At 39.9% G+C, this 18,223-nt stretch overlaps 1 protein-coding gene across 10 annotated transcripts in view; it reads right to left on the reverse strand.

The window, feature by feature from the left end:
* ACACA (acetyl-CoA carboxylase alpha) overlaps nucleotides 1-18,223 on the reverse strand; it is a 277,035-nt gene that overhangs the window by 51,738 nt on the left and 207,074 nt on the right. The window contains exon 47 of one of the 10 annotated variants that reach the window (XM_049636551.1): nucleotides 15,745-16,711. The exons of the other annotated variants lie outside the window; for them this stretch is intronic. Coding sequence (XP_049492508.1) covers nucleotides 16,643-16,711 — 69 coding nt within the window. The 3' untranslated portion in view covers nucleotides 15,745-16,642. Of the gene's footprint in view, nucleotides 1-15,744; nucleotides 16,712-18,223 lie in introns of those variants that run through there. 10 annotated transcript variants of the gene reach the window in all.

The following is an 18,223-nucleotide window of genomic DNA, read 5'->3' on the forward strand; positions in this document are numbered from 1 at the left end:
TCATGCTACTGAAAACAAATGAAAATGGAAACACAATGTTCAAAAATCTACAGGATAGAGCAAAAGCAGTTCTAAGGAGAGAAGTTCATAATAATGAAGGCCTAACTACAGTAAACAAAAAAATCTCAGATAAACAACCTAATCTTTCACCTACTGAAACTAGAAAGGACAAACAAAGCCTAAGATTGGTGAAAAGAAGGCAAATAATAAAGATCAGAGTGGAAATAAATGAAATAGACTAAAAAGACAACACAAGTGATCAATGAAACTAAGAGCTGGTTCTTAGAAAAGATAAACAAAATTGATAAACTGTTAGCCAGACTCAACAAGAAAAAAAGAGAGAGGGCCCAAATAAAAATGAAAATGAAAGAGAAGTTACAACCAAAACTGACTCTTAGTATTGGTTTGTGAGATCAACCCCCGTGACAGGCTCTACATGGACAGCACAGAGCCTGCTTGGGATTCTCTCTGCCCCTCCCCTGCTGAGGTACACTCTCACTTGTGCTAAGTAAATAAACTTAAAAAAAAAAAAAATCTGAACAGGCCAAACCCTATTAATTAAATTCAACCAGTAATCAAAACACTCCCAACAAAGTCCAGGACGAGATGGCTTCACAGGTGAAATCTACCAAACATTTAAAGAAGAGTTAAGACACTCAGATCAATGCAACAGAATACAGCACCTAGAAACGGACCCACAAACGTATGGCTAACTAATCTTTGACAAATCAGGAAAGAATATTCAATGGAATAAAGACAGTCTCTTCAGCAAGTGGTGCTGGGAAAACTGGACAGCGACATGCAGAAAAATGAAGCTGGACCACTTTCTTACACCATACACAAAAAGAAACTCAAAATGGATGAAAGACCTAAATGTAAGACAGGAAGCCATCAAAATCCTCAAGGCAGGCAAAAACCTCTTTGATCTTGGCCGCAGCAACTTCTTACTCAACATGACTCTGGAGGCAAGGGAAACAAAAGCAAAAATGAACTACTGGGACCTCATCAAAATAAAAAGCTTCTGCACAGCGCAGGAAATAATCAGCAAATCTAAAAGGCAACTGACAGAATGGGAGAAGATATTTGCAAATGACATATCAGATAAAGGGTTAGTATCCAAAATCTATAAAGAACTTATCAAACTCAACACCCAAAAAACAAATAATCTAGTGAAGAAATGGGCAAAAGACATGAACAGGTACTTCTCCAAAGAAGATATCCAGATAGCCAACCGACACATGAAAAAAATGCTCAACCTCACTGATCATCAGGGAAATACAAATCAAAACCACAATGAAATACCACCTCACACCTGTCAGAACTGCAAACGTTCACAACGTAGGCAACAACAGATGTTGGAGAGGATGTGGAGACAGAGGATCTCTTTTATACTGTTGGTGGGAATGTAAACTGGTGCAGTCACTCTGGAAAACAGTATGGAGGTTCCTGAAAAAATTAAAAATAGAACTACCCTACAACCCAGCAATGGCACTACTATGTATTTATCCAAGGGATACAGGTGTACTGTTTCAAAGGGGCACATGCACCCCAATGTTTATAGCAGCACTACCAACAATAGCCAAAGTATGGAAAGAGTCCAAATGTCCATTAACAGATGAATGGATAAAGAAGATGTGGTATATATATATACAATGGAGTATTACTTGGCAATCAAAAATAATGAAATCTTGCCATTTTCAACTACGTGGATGGAACTAGAGGGTATTATGCTAAGCGAAATTAGTCAGTCAGAGAAAGACAAATATCATATGACTTCACTTCTATGACGACCTTAAAATACAAAACAGATGAACATAAGGGAAGCAAAAATAATATAAAAACAGGGAGGGGGACAAAACATAAGACAGTCTTAAAAATGGAGAACAGAGGGTTACTGGAGGGGGTGTGGGGAGGAGGGATGGGCTAAATGGGTAAGGGACATTAAGGAATCTACTCCTGAAATCATTGTTGTACTATATGCTAACTAACTTGGATGTAAATTTAAATAAAATAAAATAAAATAAAATAAAATAAAATAAAATAAAATAAAATAAAATAATTGAAAATGAACTCATTCTATGAGGCCAGCATTACCCTGGTAACAAAACCACAAAGCCCCACAAAAAAATTTACAGACCAATATCCCTGATGAACATAAATGCAAAAAATCCTCAAAAAAACGATTAGCAAACAGAATTCAGTAATACGTTAAAAGGATAATACATGTGGAAGGATAGTTCAATACCTGCAAATGAATGAATGTGATACCCCACATTAACAAAAAGAAGTATAAAAATCACATGATCAGGGGCTCCTGAGTGGCTCAGTCAGTTAAATGTCTGACTCTTGATTTTAGCTCAGGTCATGATCTCACAGTTTGTGAGTTTGAGCCCCGTGTCAGGCTCTGGGCTGACAGTGTGGAGACTGATTGGGATTCTCTCTCTCTCCCTCTCTCTCTGCCCCTCCCCTGCTGGAGCTCTCTCTCTCTCGCTCAAAATAAATAAATATACATTTAAAAAAATTATATGGTCTCAACAGATGCAGAAAAGCATTTTGCAAAAACTCAATGTCCATTTATGATAAAAATTCTCAACAAAAAAAAGGGTAGACAGGGAACATACCTCAACATAATAAAAGGCATAGATGACAAAGCAACAGCTAATACCATAAGCCAACAATGAAAAGCTGAAAGCTTTTTCTCTAAGGTCAGGAACAAGATAAGGTGGTGCCCAAACGTTTTAATGCTTTATTTATGTTTTGAGAGAAAGAGAGAGAGAGAGAGAGCAAGCTAGGGAGGGGCAGAGAGAGAGGGAGACGCAGAATCTGAAGCAGGCTCCAGGCTCTGAGCTGTCAGCACAGAGCCCGACACAGGGCTTGAACTCACGAACTGTGAGGTCATGACCTGGGCTGAAGTTGGACGCTTAACCGACTGAGCCACCCAGGCGCCCCCATGACCACTTTTATTCAACATAACATAGGAAGTCTTAGTCACAACAATCAGACAAGAAAAAGAAATAAAAGGCATCTAAGTTAGAAAAGAAATAAAACTGTCATGATTTGCAGATGATGTGATACTATTTACAGAAAATCCCAAAGACTCCACCAAAAAAACTGTTAGAACTGGGGTACCTGGGTGGCTCAGTTGGTTGGGCATCTGACTTCAGCTCAGGTCATGATCTCGTGGCTTGTGAGTTCAAGATCCATGTCAGGCTCTGTGCTGACAGCTCAGAACCTGGAGCCTGCTTAGGATTCTCTGTCTAACCTCTCTGTCGGCCCCTCCCCGCTCGCTCATGCTTGCTCTCTGCTCTCTCTCAAAAATAAATAAACATTAAAAAAAAAAAAACTATTAGAACTAATAAATGACTTTAGTAAAGTTCCAGGGTATAAAATTAATATGCATAAATCTGTTGCATTTCTATAGACTAATAATGAAGCAGCAGAAAGAGAAATTAAGAAAACCATCCCACTTAAGCAAGTGCAACAAAAAGAGTAAAATGCCCAGAACTAAATTTAACCAAGGAGGTGAAAGACTTGTACTCTGAAAACTATGAAACATTGATGAAAGAAACTGAATAAGACACAAATAAATGGAAAGATATTCTATACTCACGGACTGGAAGAATTAATGTTGTTAAAATGTCCCCACTACCTAAAGAAAGAGTCAATGGACTCTCCATCAAAATACTCTATCAAAATGGCATTTTTCACAGAACTAGAACACATAATCCTAAAATTTCTATGGAACCACAAAAGATCCAAATAGCCAAAGCAATCTTGAGAAAGAAGAACAAAGCTGGAGGTATCACATTTCCTGATTTCAAATTATATTACAAAGCTATAAGTAATCAAAAGATTATGGTATTGGCACAAAAACAGACCTATAGATCAATGGAACAGAAGAGAGGGTCTAGAAATAAATCCATACTTACACAATTAATTTTCAACAAAGGGTGCAAGAATATACAATAAGGAAAAGACAGTCTCTTAAATAAACAGTGCTGGAAAAACTTGACAACTACATGCAAAAGAATAAAACTGGACTATTTTCTTACATCATATACAAAAAAATACTCAAATTGGCTTAAAGACTCAAATGTAAGACCAGAAAGCATAAACCCTGGAGAAGAAAACATAGGGAGTAAGTTTTTTGACATGCCTTAGCAATATGTTTTTTGGATTGGTCTCTTTAGGCAAGGGCAATAAAAGCAAAAATAAACCAATGGGACTTCATCAAACCAAAAAGATACTACATAGTGAAGCAAACCATCAACAACACGAAAAGGCAATCTAATGAATGGGAGAAGATATTTGTAAATGATATATTCAATAAGGGGTTAATATCCAAAATATATAAAGAATGCACACAATTCAGTATCACAAAAATGAACAATCCAATTAAAACATAGACAAAGGACCTGAATAGACATTTCTCCAAAGAAGACATACAGGTGGCCAACAGGCACGTGAAAAGATCCTCAACATCACTAATCATCAGAGAAATGCAAACCAAAATCACAATAAGATTATCATCCCACATCTGTCAGAATGGCTAGTACCAAAAAAATAAGACAAGTGTTGGACAATGATGAGAAAAAAAGGGAACGCTAATGCACTGGTGGTGGGAATACAAACCAGTGCAGCTACTGTGTAAAACAGTATGGAAGTTCTCCTAAAATTAAAAATGGGGCACCTGGCTAGCTCAGTAGGTAGAGTGTGCAACTCTTGATTTCAGGGTTGTGGGTGTGAGCACTGTATTGGGTGTAGAGATTACTTTTTAAAAATTAAAAGAAAAAATTAAAAACAGAATTACCATATGACCCAGCAATTCCACTTCTGGGTATTTAACCAAACAAAATGAAAACACTAATTAGAAAAGATACATGCTCTTCTATGTTCACTGCAGCATTATTTACAATAGCCAAGGTATGGAAGCAGCCTAAGTGTCTATCAATAGATGAATGGATAGTGGAGATGTGTGGCATGTGGGTATCACAGAATATTACTCAGCCATAAAAAAAGTCTTGCCAATTGTGATGATATGGATGGACCTGAAAGTTATTATGCTAACTGAAATAAATCTGAGAAAGACAAATACCATTTTATTTACAGGTGGAATCTAAAAAACAAATGAACAGGCCACAAACAGACTCAGAAAACAGAATGGTGGTTGCCAGAGGGATGAGTGTGTGTGTGTGTGGTGGGGGGTGGACAAAATAGGGTACAAATTTCCAGTTACAAAATAAATAAATCATCGGAATGTAATGTGCAATATAGAGAATATAGTTAACAATATGGTAACAACTCTGTATGGTAACTGACGGTAGCTAGTTGTATGGTAGTGATCATTTCATAATGTAGTATACAACTGTTGAAGCACTTACTTTATATACCTGAAACCAGTATGATATTATATGTCAAGTACACTTGAATTAAAAAAATTTTTTTCTCTTATCTCCTTTATAATCCATTCCCTTCCTCCCGGCTTTCTGCCTCAACAGTTTTGCCATTTCTAGGATGTTCTACAAATGGAGTCATATACTACATACTATTTGGAGTCTAGTTTCTTTCAGTTAGTTTAACACATCTGAGATTCATTCATGCTGATGTAGGTGTCAGTAGTTCCTTTCAACTGCCGAGTAGTATTCCATTTTATGGAAGTACCACAACTTGCTCATCTGTTTGCCTCTTGGTGGACAGGTGGGTAGTTTCCAATTTGGGGAAATTATGAATAAAGCTGCTACAGACATTCGTGGACAGGTTTTTGTGTGGATATATATTTTCATTTCTCTTGGGTAATACCCAGGAATAGGATTGCTACATTATACGGTAAATGCCTATGTTTATTTTTTATTTAAAAAAAAAATTTTTTTTTACATTTATTTATTTTTGAGAAACAGTGAGACAAAGCGTGAGCGGGGGAGGGGCAGAGAGAGAAGGAGACACAGAATCTGAAGCAGGCTCCAGGCTCTGAGCAAGTGGTCAGCACAGAGCCTGATGCGGGGCTTGAACCCACGAACTGTGAGATCATGACTTGAGCCGAAGTCGGACCCTCAACTGACTGAGCCACCCAGGTGCCCCTGTAAATGCTTATTTTTTAAAAAAAGAATGCTAAACTTTATTTTTTTATTGAAGTATAATTAACACACATTGTTGTATTAGTTTCAGGTATACAAGATAATGAAGCAATTGTACATAATACTCAGTGCTCATCTAGATAAGTGTACTTTTAATCTTCTTCACCTATTTCACCCATCCCCTCTTCTACCTCCCCTCTGGCAACCACCATTTTGTTTTCTGTATCAAGAGTCTGGTTTTTGACTCTTTTTTCCTTTGTTCCTTTGTTTTGTTTCTTAAATATGAGTGAAACCACATGGTATTTGTCTTTCTCTGACTGGCTTATTTCACTTAGCATTATACCTTCTGGGTCCATCCATGTTGTTGTAAATGGTAAGTTCTCATTCTTGTTTATGGCTGGAGTAAACTTTTTCAAAGTGGCTGTACTATTTCACATTTTTACTAATATGTATAAGAGTTCCAGTTGTTCTGCACTCTCACCAATACTTAGTATTGTCAGTTAAAAATTTTATCAAAAGAATTTTTTTCCTTTATTTTAGTGGTGCCTAATTGTGGTTTTTAATTTGCATTTCTCTAATGACTAATGATAAGCATCCTTTCATGTGCTCTTTTACCATGCTCCTATCTTTTTTGCTGAAATTTCTGTTCAAATTTCTTAAAATTAATTAAATTTAAGCCATTTGAAAATTTTTTATGTTTATTTTTGAGAGAGAGAGAGAGACAGAGCACAAGCAGGGGAGGGACAGAGAGAGAGGGAGACACAGAATCCGAAGCAGGCTCCAGGTTCTGAGCTGGCGGCACAGAGCACGACGTGGGGCTCAAACCTGTGAACTGTGAGATCATGACCTAAGCCGAAGTCAGGAGCTTAACTGACTGAGCCACCCAGGCATCCCCTGAATAACAATCTTCTATCATATGTTTTCAAAAGATGGAAATAAAAAAAAAAAATCCCAATGGTTTTCTGACAAGGACAGAAGATGTGAGGTTGGTGTGGAAAGACAGAGGGCTGTGTGACTGACTGTGCCCACCAGTGGTTAGGCAAAGAGTCTGGTGCTCACTGGGGTCTGGTTTCTTGTGGAGTAGCACTTAACAGTTCATCTTGGCAGCCTTTTTCTTTTTTTTAAGGTTTATATATTTTTGAGAGAGAAAGACAGGGAGAGAGAGAATCCCAAGCAGGTTCCATGCTGTCAGTGCAGGGCCTGATGTGGGGCTGGATTCCATGAACCGAGCCAATATCAAGAGTTGGGATGCTTAACCAACTGAGCCACTCAGGCGCCCTTGGGCAGCCTGGGTTTGTTTGTTTTGTTTTCTCATTTACATCTGGTGGGCAGCAATTTTACTTTTTTTTTTTTTTACTTAAAAAAAAATTTTAATGTTTATTCATTTTTGAGAGAGAGAGAGTCAGAGCATAAGCAAGGGAGAGGCAGAGAGAGAGGGAGACACAGAATCGGAAACAGGCTCCAGGTTCCGAGCCGTCAGCACAGAGCCCGATGCGGGGCTCAAACCCTCGAACCTTGAGATCATGACCTGAGCCAAAGTCGGACGCCCAACCGACTGAGCCACCCAGGCACCCCTTACTTTTTACCTTTAGGTCACATGAAAAGCCTGTTACTGTTTTTCAAGTCTAAATTTGAAGCTCCATGAAAGCAGAAATCATAACCACAGCATAAGGATAGAACTTTATAACATTAACAGGCATGCAATAAATGCATATGAACTGCCATAATTCTTGGTGCTCTACAAAAACTCAGCTTTGATTTATATTTTCAGCAAGTCGAACTAACATACGCAAAAGAAATCTTCCACATTAGTGTTATAATGTGTAGCAGCTTTCTTAAGCAAAATGTTTTTCAATTGTCCCATCCTTTTAGTTTTCCCTAGTGCAAACATTGGGTGTTTATTTCAAAATTCCTTACCTGAGCTAGAATTAAGCTAGCAACTCTATCTAATATAAAGTCATATTATATTAGGGTTGCTCTACTGAGCTGCATAACCCTGCTTCATCTGTTGAGAAAAGGCATATTTTATCAATGGGTCAGATAGAAAATGAAGATATTCAAAACTTGATTATATGTTCCAGTGGTCCTCACTTCTATTTGCATCTTATGCTGTTAGTGAAATTTGGGTGGGTTCTTTTCCTTAATAACACTGATTTCTCAATTTCTCTTATGTGCATGCGATTTTGAAAGGCTTAAATTCCAGACACTGAGACATTATTAAAATTAGGAACCAGTCAGGAATCAACCAGAAGAACTTGAAGCCGGCATGGTAATCTGTAGTTCAATCTAAACAGCTCTTAAAGATTCTCCTTTCATAATTCAACACTCCTGACTGTGTACATTAGCTGATTAGACTATGTGAAGGTGGCCACTCTGAGAGGGAACATAGCTAGATTTGGATCCAGCACAGGGGACATCTGGAATGATGAACAGCCAGGAGCCAGGTTTCTAAACAGTCTCGTTTCCTGAATCTTTATCATATTCACACAGCAGTCTGCACACAGCCTGAGCCCAGGTCTGTCTTTCTCCTAGGAAAGGCTGGAGTCCTTGCATTCCTAATCTACCAATGTGTGCAGCTCTTGCACTTTTAATTTATGAGTGTTTAGGGGGGAACTCTCTGACTTGGGAACATATTGGTTCGGTCTAATGCTTGGAGATTATTAAACTTGGAGCTATGCTCCACTATCAAGTCTACAGATCTTTTATTTAGAAGATATGGTGCTCTAAATGCACAAAGAGCTCCCTGTCACCTTCACATTAAAGCCCCTAGTGCCTGGTAAATGGAATTATATAGCTGTCATCTCCTTTCCCCAAAGTTTTAAGAGTACAATGGGCTCATTTTTTCACACTCCATCCCAGCTTCAGAACTAAGAGACCTACTTTGTATTGATTTAAGGTCTCAGAAATAAATAAACCTGCTTCACTGCTGTGATTCACAACAAATTCATGATACACTATTGCATGATATATTTCAAGCTCTTGCTCTGGCTCTCTTTTTCCTCTGGTGAGTGATGGGGGAGGTGGGAGGTAGTGGGGAGCTGCAAAGCTGACAGCCTGATGGTTATTGGAGATGGCTGCTGACTGCAAATCCAAGAAAAAGACACTGTTGGAGGACTATGGGTTGGGTTGTTTTTTTTTTTTTCCTTTTTTTTTTTTACGGGGGAGCAGAGGTGAGAAGCTAATTTCCTTGGGTTTCAGGCTTGGGCTGGGGAGAAGAAAGGTTAAGGGGAGAAGATAAGGGTAAACGGAATAGGCAAAGCTTCCAGTGAACGCTAATTTGCAAAGACAGAGCTATAAACATTTGTAGAAAGAGAGAAAGGTGAAGAAAATCCAGCGTAAGAAGGTGTAACATAGGAATGACTGGAAAATGAAACAGCTGAACTGCTCCATTTAAGGGATCCTGTTAACAGTCCTAAGAAGGCACTCAGCTTGAGTTTAGGGACAATGTTTTATTAGAGGCAGAAAGTGCAGAGACCCTGCATGGCACAGAATCTGTGAGATAGAGGCATTTCTTCACTCTTATACTCAGGAAGCAGCACAATGCTAGAAGTTGAAACAGATCACTCCAGAGACAGGGTAGAGAGATGACAAAGGGCTACACGTAGAAAGTGAGCCAGAGATTGCTGAGGTGAGGGGTAATAAATTCTAGCATTTTAGATTTGGTTGTGTGCCCTTAGAGCTTTAGAGTATCTCAGTCTACAGTCATCTTCACTGATTCCTGAAATAAGTATTACCTAATTGTGGACCCAATGAGTTTTAACTAAATACAGTTTTACCTAAATACACAGAGCCCAAGGGGCACCTGGGCCGCTGTTGGTTAAGCACCAACTTTGGCTCAGGCCATGATCTCATAGTTTGTGAGTTTGAGCCCCAAATCGGGCTCCGTGCTGACAGTATAGAGCCTGCTTGGGAGTCTCTTCTGCACCCCCCCACCCTCTCTCAAAATAAATAAGTAAACGTAAAAAAAAAAAAAAAGAATACACAACACCCAAGAACCTCCAACTGTGTAGAGGGCCAACAAGTCAGGTGGTGGAGAAGCAGGAGATTATAAGGCTCTCAAAACCTTGCATGACACCTTGCAGCAGACCCCTAACCTACAGAGTACTTCCAACTGGTGTACATTTTAGCTGTTCTCTTATATAATTGCTACTTATTTCGCCGTTTTGGCTGGCAAGAATGTTATTTCTGAATCCAGTTTCCTTTCTATCTTTGGATAGCATTTTCATCTTTAATCTGTTAAGACAAAGCCAGATTCTGAAAACAAAGTACATGGGAAAGATTTTGGTTCCATTCAATTCCATACAGGTTACACCATAATACTGGGAGTTGCTTTGTTAATTCTGAACACTACTTTTTAAGAGGAATTGGTCTGTACAATCGAACAGGCTGTAGCTAAATGTGAACTTCATACAGATGAAAGGGATTGGCTCATAAAGTACTGAGCTCCCCTTCAGTTGAGGTTTTCAAGCATAACTGAATGAATGTTAGGCAGTAACATGTTACAGAGGAAATTTGAATAATGGTTGAGTGGTTGGACCTTTGAGGATCTTCCACTCCCGATAATTATAATTCTATGGCTACTTGCTGTCATCAATAGTTATCATTAACACCACCACTACCACATCGCATTTATTTTTCTGTAATATGGATAAGAAATGAGATTAACAAAGTTTTAATTACTATTCTTTACAACTCCTATTCCTAATCTTGTTACAATGTAATAACTTCATATATCACTAACATGTAATCTCACTAGTATATAACACCCTAATATGTAGCAACTATTTTATTTTGTTTATATTTTTAAGTTTATTTATTTATTTTGAGAGAGACAGAGACTGTGTGAGTCGGGGAGGGGCAGAGAGAGAGGGAGACAGAGATTCCCAAGCAGACTCCACACTGTCAGCACGGAGCCTGATGCAGAGCTTGAATTCACAAACTGTTAGATCATGACCTGAAATGAAACCAAGAGTCAGACACTTAACCAACTGAGCCACCCAGGCACCCCTGTAGCAACTTTTAGACCCTACCTACCCTCCTTCCCAATCTATTCTCTCTCTGGTCCAGCCTAACATGGTTCCCTGACTACAAATCAATAGATATAGCATAACGGAATACTAAAAATTCAAGAGAATTTAAGATTAAGAGATCCTCTGGTCTTCACCTTAGGGTGGGAAATGTATTTTATAAAAAGGAAATTGAGGCCCAAACAGAAGAAAGTCCAGTTATTTACCTAGTAAATGCAGGGAGCGGAATGATGAAAAGTTTTTGTTTGCCTTTTTTTTAACCTAAAAGTTTTGTTAACTTCAAAAAGTTTGAGCATTTATAATAGGTTGTCAAACATAATAATTCCTGAGTCTTTATTTAATGCCCTAGGCAGGGCCTCAGAGCACTCACTCCATCTAGAAGTTCAGTACTGATACTTGTTTTAGGTTCTCCCAAGTCATTAGTTTCCAAGCCACTGTACCCACACAGGGCTCTCTTAGTCAGAGGCAACTTCTCTAATGGAGCTCTGAAGGGAAATTCTACCCTGCAAGATCTCTAAACCAGACAGCTGGAGATCAGGCTGAGGGCAGATCATGACTCACTGATGGAGTCCAACATACCTGGTACAGTTTTCTACCAAACCCGAGGAACATCAAATGAAAAAACAAAATGGGGGCGGGTTTGCCCATATTTTGTGTGTGGGTATTGGGGTCCAGGGGAATAGGGTTTGAAAACTAAGAAGATGTGCCCATAGCAATCCTTTCTGAGAACTCATTCATAATGCTAAAGCGAGGCTTACTCAGAAAGGAAGCTCAAATGCCCTCTTTAAAAGGAGAGCGATCCCATCTGGAGCTTCCGGAGTACAGGGACTGTCTATTGTGAAAATAGGTAGTTAGGGACTTTTAAAAATGCAAATTGCTGGTCTGATTCTTAGAGTGATTATGGGCTATTGTATCAACAAGTCCTTAGGGACTACTGTAGACAGATGACTGACACATATACTGCCCTATCAGGACCCAATAGGGTGCCTCTGACGTTAATGGCTTTCCAAAGTGCAGTGATTGTCTTTAGATAACATCTATTGGGAAAGTCAATACATGAATGTACTGCCATGGCGAGGACGGACATTTAACATTTTCTTAAAGGAATTTTTGCCTTCAAAGGATCAGAAAGATGTTGTGTTTAAATTTCCTTTCCAGGGTCTGGACAATGTGTTGCAATGAGAAAGAACCCTAAATTCAGCTTAGGGAACACTACAACAGTGTCAGTGACTTACCTATATTAACTCATTTAATCCTCATAAGACCTGGTAAATAGGTACTATTATTATCCTCATTTTACAGTTAATACAACTGTGACCCAGAAAAGCTAAGAAAATTGCCCAAGGTCACACAAGCTAGTAGGTGGCAGAACCAGGAATTAAACCCAGGCAATTGGGCTTTAGTGTCCATGCTCTTTAAATTATGTGAAGTTACAATGCTGCCTCACAGCAAGAGCTAAATAATCTCTCCTTTTTTCAAAAAAATATTCATTTACTATTTTTTTAAGTAATCTCTACACGCAATGTGAGGCTCAAACTCATGACCCCAAGACCAAGAGTCACCTGCTCCACCGACTGAGCCAGACAGGTGCCCCTCTCTTCTTCCCTTCTTGAGTCTCTGTAACTCTTTCATGTTGCATGTCACAAAGTCATGGGTGCATATGGAGAATGTACAGTGCACGTCCCCAGTCCTACAAGCTTGTGGGAGGAGCTCTGATGTTGCACATAACAGAGTGAGCAACGACTTCACATTTCATATTGCACGAATACATAAAAATATGTGTTTGCAAACTGAGATCCAGAGGACTTGCATCAAGTCTCAAAAACAAGATTAGAATTAGGGCCCTACGGACCTAACATATATAGCCCTAGCCACACCATCATATAATTTCTTTTTTCCTGGCAGATTCAGTGGAAACAGGGGCCTGATCTTGGTAAGGGAGATGAGATTATGGCATCCCCCCCCTCCCTAAAGCACAAGTTTTATCTTTTATTTATTTTTTTAATGTTTACTTATTTTTGAGAGACCAGAGCATGAACAGGAGAGGGGCAAAGAGACAGGGAGACACAGAATCGAAAACAGAGTCCAGGCTCTGAGCTGTCAGCGCAGAGCCCAATGCAGGGCTTGAACTCAAGATCTCGAACTGCAAGATCATGACTTGAGCTGAAGTTGGACACTTAACTGACTGAGCCACCTGGGCACCCCACGCAGAAGCTTTAAAATGTCACATATCAACTCCTGAACGAATCTATAATCCCATTTCTCACAGTCATTGGTACATGCCTTACCTCCACAGACAATTAGGACAGGCTATAAATTGAAAATCCTGATTTCTCTGTGTATACCTCAAGTCTGGGGGATGGAGTGAGGACTAGCTGGCTCTGGTCTACATCAGTGTTACCTTACAACTCTAGGTCCTTCCAGCCTATCCACCACCTATGTATTAGAGACATTACGTAGAAACAGGAATGGTGGAATAGGGGAAGTAAATCTGAAAGTTGCTGGAAATATCCAATGGCACCTTGACTCAGAAGTTTATGACTGTACAAACTGTCTCAGCCCCTTAAGGATCTATCTTACCAGTTCCCCAAGCACACTGGTTGCTGCCTTTGGCAGGCTAGCGTGACACTCTTCCAGCAGGTTAGTATCACATCCATCAGGTCTGCCTTACCACTCAATGAGGCATTCTGAGAAATCTGCCACCTACAGCCTACAGTTTGTAGAGCTAAGAACCTATGGTCTTCTACCTTGGGGGGGGCATGAAATAGCAGACCCTTACAAGCTTCTCTTATTTATGTCATCATGCCCATGACATTTGGACAAAAAGGGAAATGACCAGGCCTTGTGGATACTAAGCAGAGGGGACTGAGCTCATCTTTTTTTTTTTTTTTTAAAGTTTTTTTTTTAAAAAAAATTTTTTTTAATGTTTATTTATTTTTGAGAGAGAGAGAGACAGAGTGCGAGTGGGTGAGGGGCAGAAAGAGAGGGAGACACAGAACCCAAAGCAGCCTCCAGGCTCTGAGCTCTCAGCACAGAGTCCAACGCGGGGCTTGAACCCACGAACCGAGCGTGAGATCATGACCTAAGCCGAAGTCATACACCCAACTGACTGAGCCACCCAGGCGCCTCTATTTATTTTTGAGAGAGAGAGAGAGAGCAAGTGAGGTAGAGGGAGGGGGAGAGAGAGAGAGAGAGAGAGAGAGAGAGAGAGAGAGAGGAGAGAGAGAATCCCAAGCAGGCTCTGCACTGTCAGCGCAGTGCCCGGTGTGGGGCTCGAACTCATGAACTGTGAGATCATGACCTGAGCTGAAATCAGGAGTCAGACACTTAACCAGCTGAGCCACCCACGCACCCTAGGACTGAGCCCATCTTGAATAAAACTTGAGGACATGGAAGTTCATGTTCTGATGCAGATTTAGTCTTTGCCAATGGAACCAAGTCACTTTACCTCTTACTGTTGTAGTCTTCCGATCTGTAAAACAGCCTTGACACCACTAGCCCACCCCAGAAGGTAGCAAGGGGCTGGACTGATGTTGATTTTAAGTTTCAAATAGAGTCATCCAGACTGCTTCTAATCACCAGCCCAATGCCTTTTGTTCAAATAGCAAATCTTCTGCGGCACTTATGAAAACCCAGATACTACACCTCTCCTCAACTTGGTAATATTTTGAATGTTTTACAAATAACTACAGGCAACAGAGAACAAGATAGACAAGGAAAGAGAATATACAAATACTGAGATAACAGGGGGAAAGGGATAAAAATATGAATGCAGGAAGCACTTGGAACAAAAGACACAGTGGCAAAGGACAGTGCCTGTGAATAAAATGTGTAAATGTACAGTAAAACCACTGAAAGTAAAAAACAGGAAACTGCCAGAGCATTTATATTTTATTTGCAGGTTACTACTGTTGGCTACAAAAAGAAATCCTTTACAAAGTAAGAGTCTTTGGAAGCAAAAAGGTAGGAAGGTCTGAACTAATTAAAAACAGGTCGGCTAACGACAGGCAACATCACGTGTGCACTGAGATGGAGTGTAGCCATAAAAGCTTGACACATACATGCAATGTATTAAGTTGGGAATGTGTGTCTCTCCAGCTTCATATCTATTAAAGGAACAAACAATTTACATGTTGCTGTATTACAGAAGTATGATATGTAGTGTGTCAACCCTTTCTCTTCAAATTGAACCATGTTAAGTCAAATCAGTGATGGGGGGGTTGGGGGTGGGGAGGGGAGGAGAAAAGCAGGGAGAAAGAAAGTTTCAAAAAAATCTCTGCCTCAGCAAAAGTTTTCATTAAAATTTTAGACAAATGATCCCTGTGTCCTTCTCCCTTGCTGCCTGGGGCTCCATGCTATTTCTATGCAAATAACAACCTCGTGGTTTATATCTTATTATTTCCACCGGAGCTGCAGCGACATGACCTGAGACGTGTAAGAGGTTGGGGGGGACGGGGGGGAATTGGAGAGGAGAGAGAAAGAGAGAGAAAGAGAGAGGGAGAAAGGGAGAGAGAGATGGAGTGGGTGTTCACTCAAGTGTGAAAAAATATTGTCAGGAGTGAGCGTCAAGAACAAAAAAAAAATTGCAGGGATAACGTGTTTATTTCAGTCCCCCCACCCCCAACCCCCACCCCCACCCTACCCCCCCTTGCAAACCAGCACCTTTTAAAATTCATTGGGCATCAGGCGATCATGCACAATCCATCTGCTTTCACTTTATCATTTGCATTTCATGCCTCCTGGCTTTTGATGTGCTGATACTTTGATGCAGTCAGGAGACGCGCATTATCATTATTTCAATTTTCAAAGGGGTCAACGGGATCGGCACTTGCACACACACATTTCTTTTTTCCTACAACCTCTGCACACCCCTCCTTCCCTATTCTTCACCCCAATGTTTAACATAAAGGATGAAGACTCAAAAAGGCGGGGGTCAAATGTTTACAGTCTAAAAGCTTGCATATACCACCTACATTTCCACTTTGCACAGGTACACGCATACTCGAGCAAAATAGTCAAGGCTTAAGGAGGTTCTACAGTGTTTTCAGACACACACAAAGACTTTCTCACATATGGATACTCAGGGAGGCACACGGAGAGAAAGAGAGGGATCTGGAAGCAAGATACAGACACAAAGAGACAAGAGAGACCAGCACTCACGCAGGAAGAGACACGCACTCAAAGTAACCTGCACACACCCATAAGAGACATTCCCACAGAAAGGCACACAGAGATGTTGAAAGATACTAGTACACACAAAGACGAAACATGCAAAAGGAGTGAGTCAGAGGGAGCAATCTATGCTTGCAGCTTCCGTATAGTTTCCTTTTTCATACTGGATAGGCAAAGGGGCAGACAGGACGTTCTGAATGAATTTGCATGAAATCGGGTGTCTTCCAAACAACACGTCTGTGTACTTAAGAGGCACTGACATGAAGACAGTGAAGCAGGCAGAGCAGGATTAGGTAACCTTTATAACTTGATCACTCCCTTCAGCTACAAATGATCATGTCCTTCTGGAAATGAGCATTGTTTGGTAAGTTACAGCTGCAGCTTTCCTTGTCCTTTCCCCTGCAACCACACTTCTCCTTTAACAAGCAGCCCTGCAGGCTAGGAAGAAGGGGAACATAATAAATCTCATCAGAACAATTCAACTAGATTTTAAGAAAAATTCCCTAATGCTTCCTTTATGACACAAATGAAATTCAACTGGCAAGTTTTTAGGCAAAAAACAAAAACCAAACAAACAAAACTCCCCAGCAGTAGTAACAATACTTTTGCTTTGTGTATTATTCTTTGTGTATAACATGTTCATAGGGAGAAAATAAGAAAATGTAATGAAATACCCTTCAGAAATTAGCTCTCTGTCCAGGTATGGGAATACTCGTGTCTTTTTTAAATTCCATCTTTACAGATAATCATACCTACAATTCTTTGCGACATTCATCAATATCTCATCCTAAGAAGGTATCCAAAAGAGCAACTTAAAAAAAAAATTAAGACTCTCAGCAGTTTCTCCCACTGCAATAATCTCCTTCAGTAGTGGCAGTTCACAATGTCTATTTTTAAGCTACTCTCCTAAAGGGGAGTGGGGTATGCAAGTTTGCCATTGTTAGCACAGCTCTGCCTTTCCTTGGAGGGAAAAGCAAGCCCAGAGAAGGATACAGACCTCTTAAGGAATGCAGAGAGCAAACTGCATCAGACGATTCTCCTCATTTCTGACATCTCCAAAAGCTAATTGGACCAATGGATATATCCACTTTTAAAAAATGAGGTAACAGGACACTTACTTCCTATCCTTCCACTGCAAAGTCAAGGCTTGATAAAGTTTGCACAAGTCCAGTAAACCCAGTAGTTGATACAATTCAGCGTGCATATAACTCCACAAGATAAATCATCAAATCGTATAAGAGAGAAGAAAAGGGAACTGAAATTGTAATGAGGACCAACACTTTGTGCCAAGTGCTAGGTACTTTTGCTTATGATTTCTCATTTGATCTCCACTGTATCATTTAAGCGTGTAAGTTATTATCCCCCTTTGACAGACAAAGAAAGCTGAGGAGCTGAGAGGTTACATGAGTTGCACAAGGTCAGCCAACCAGTCCTAGACTATTACACATTCCTGGCTCTGGAGAGAAAATAATTTTCCTATGTCTGCAGAGAAGTCAGAACTACACTGTCTTTTGTATATTCAGGTATACTTAGATAGTTTTCACTCTTACAAGCGGTGACCTCACCAACCATTTTTTTTTCCTTTGGAAAAGCCCGTGAGCTTGAATTGAAAAGGCACAAGAATTTCTTTTGAAGGGATGATAAATCTCTGTCATACCCTTTCCCAGAAATCCATCCATGCATCCATCTACCCATCTTTCCATTCAATATTTACCAATTACTTCCTCTACATTCACAAATTTCTCAGAACATTAAAATGATATTGTCAACATGTTCAGAAGATGTTTCAGAGACAGCTCCACATCTGGGAATAGATCTCTTCACTTACTCATAGATAAAAGAAAGGAAAGGAGGGTAGAAAAAAAGCATTCAATTAATTCTCTTCCTAGAAACACTAGAACGTAAGCCCTTCAGAGCAAGAATTCTACATGGATTGTTCATGAACATATC

Source organism: Panthera uncia, chromosome E1 (genome assembly GCF_023721935.1).
Source record: "Panthera uncia isolate 11264 chromosome E1, Puncia_PCG_1.0, whole genome shotgun sequence".
NCBI classification, from domain to species: domain Eukaryota; kingdom Metazoa; phylum Chordata; class Mammalia; order Carnivora; family Felidae; genus Panthera; species Panthera uncia.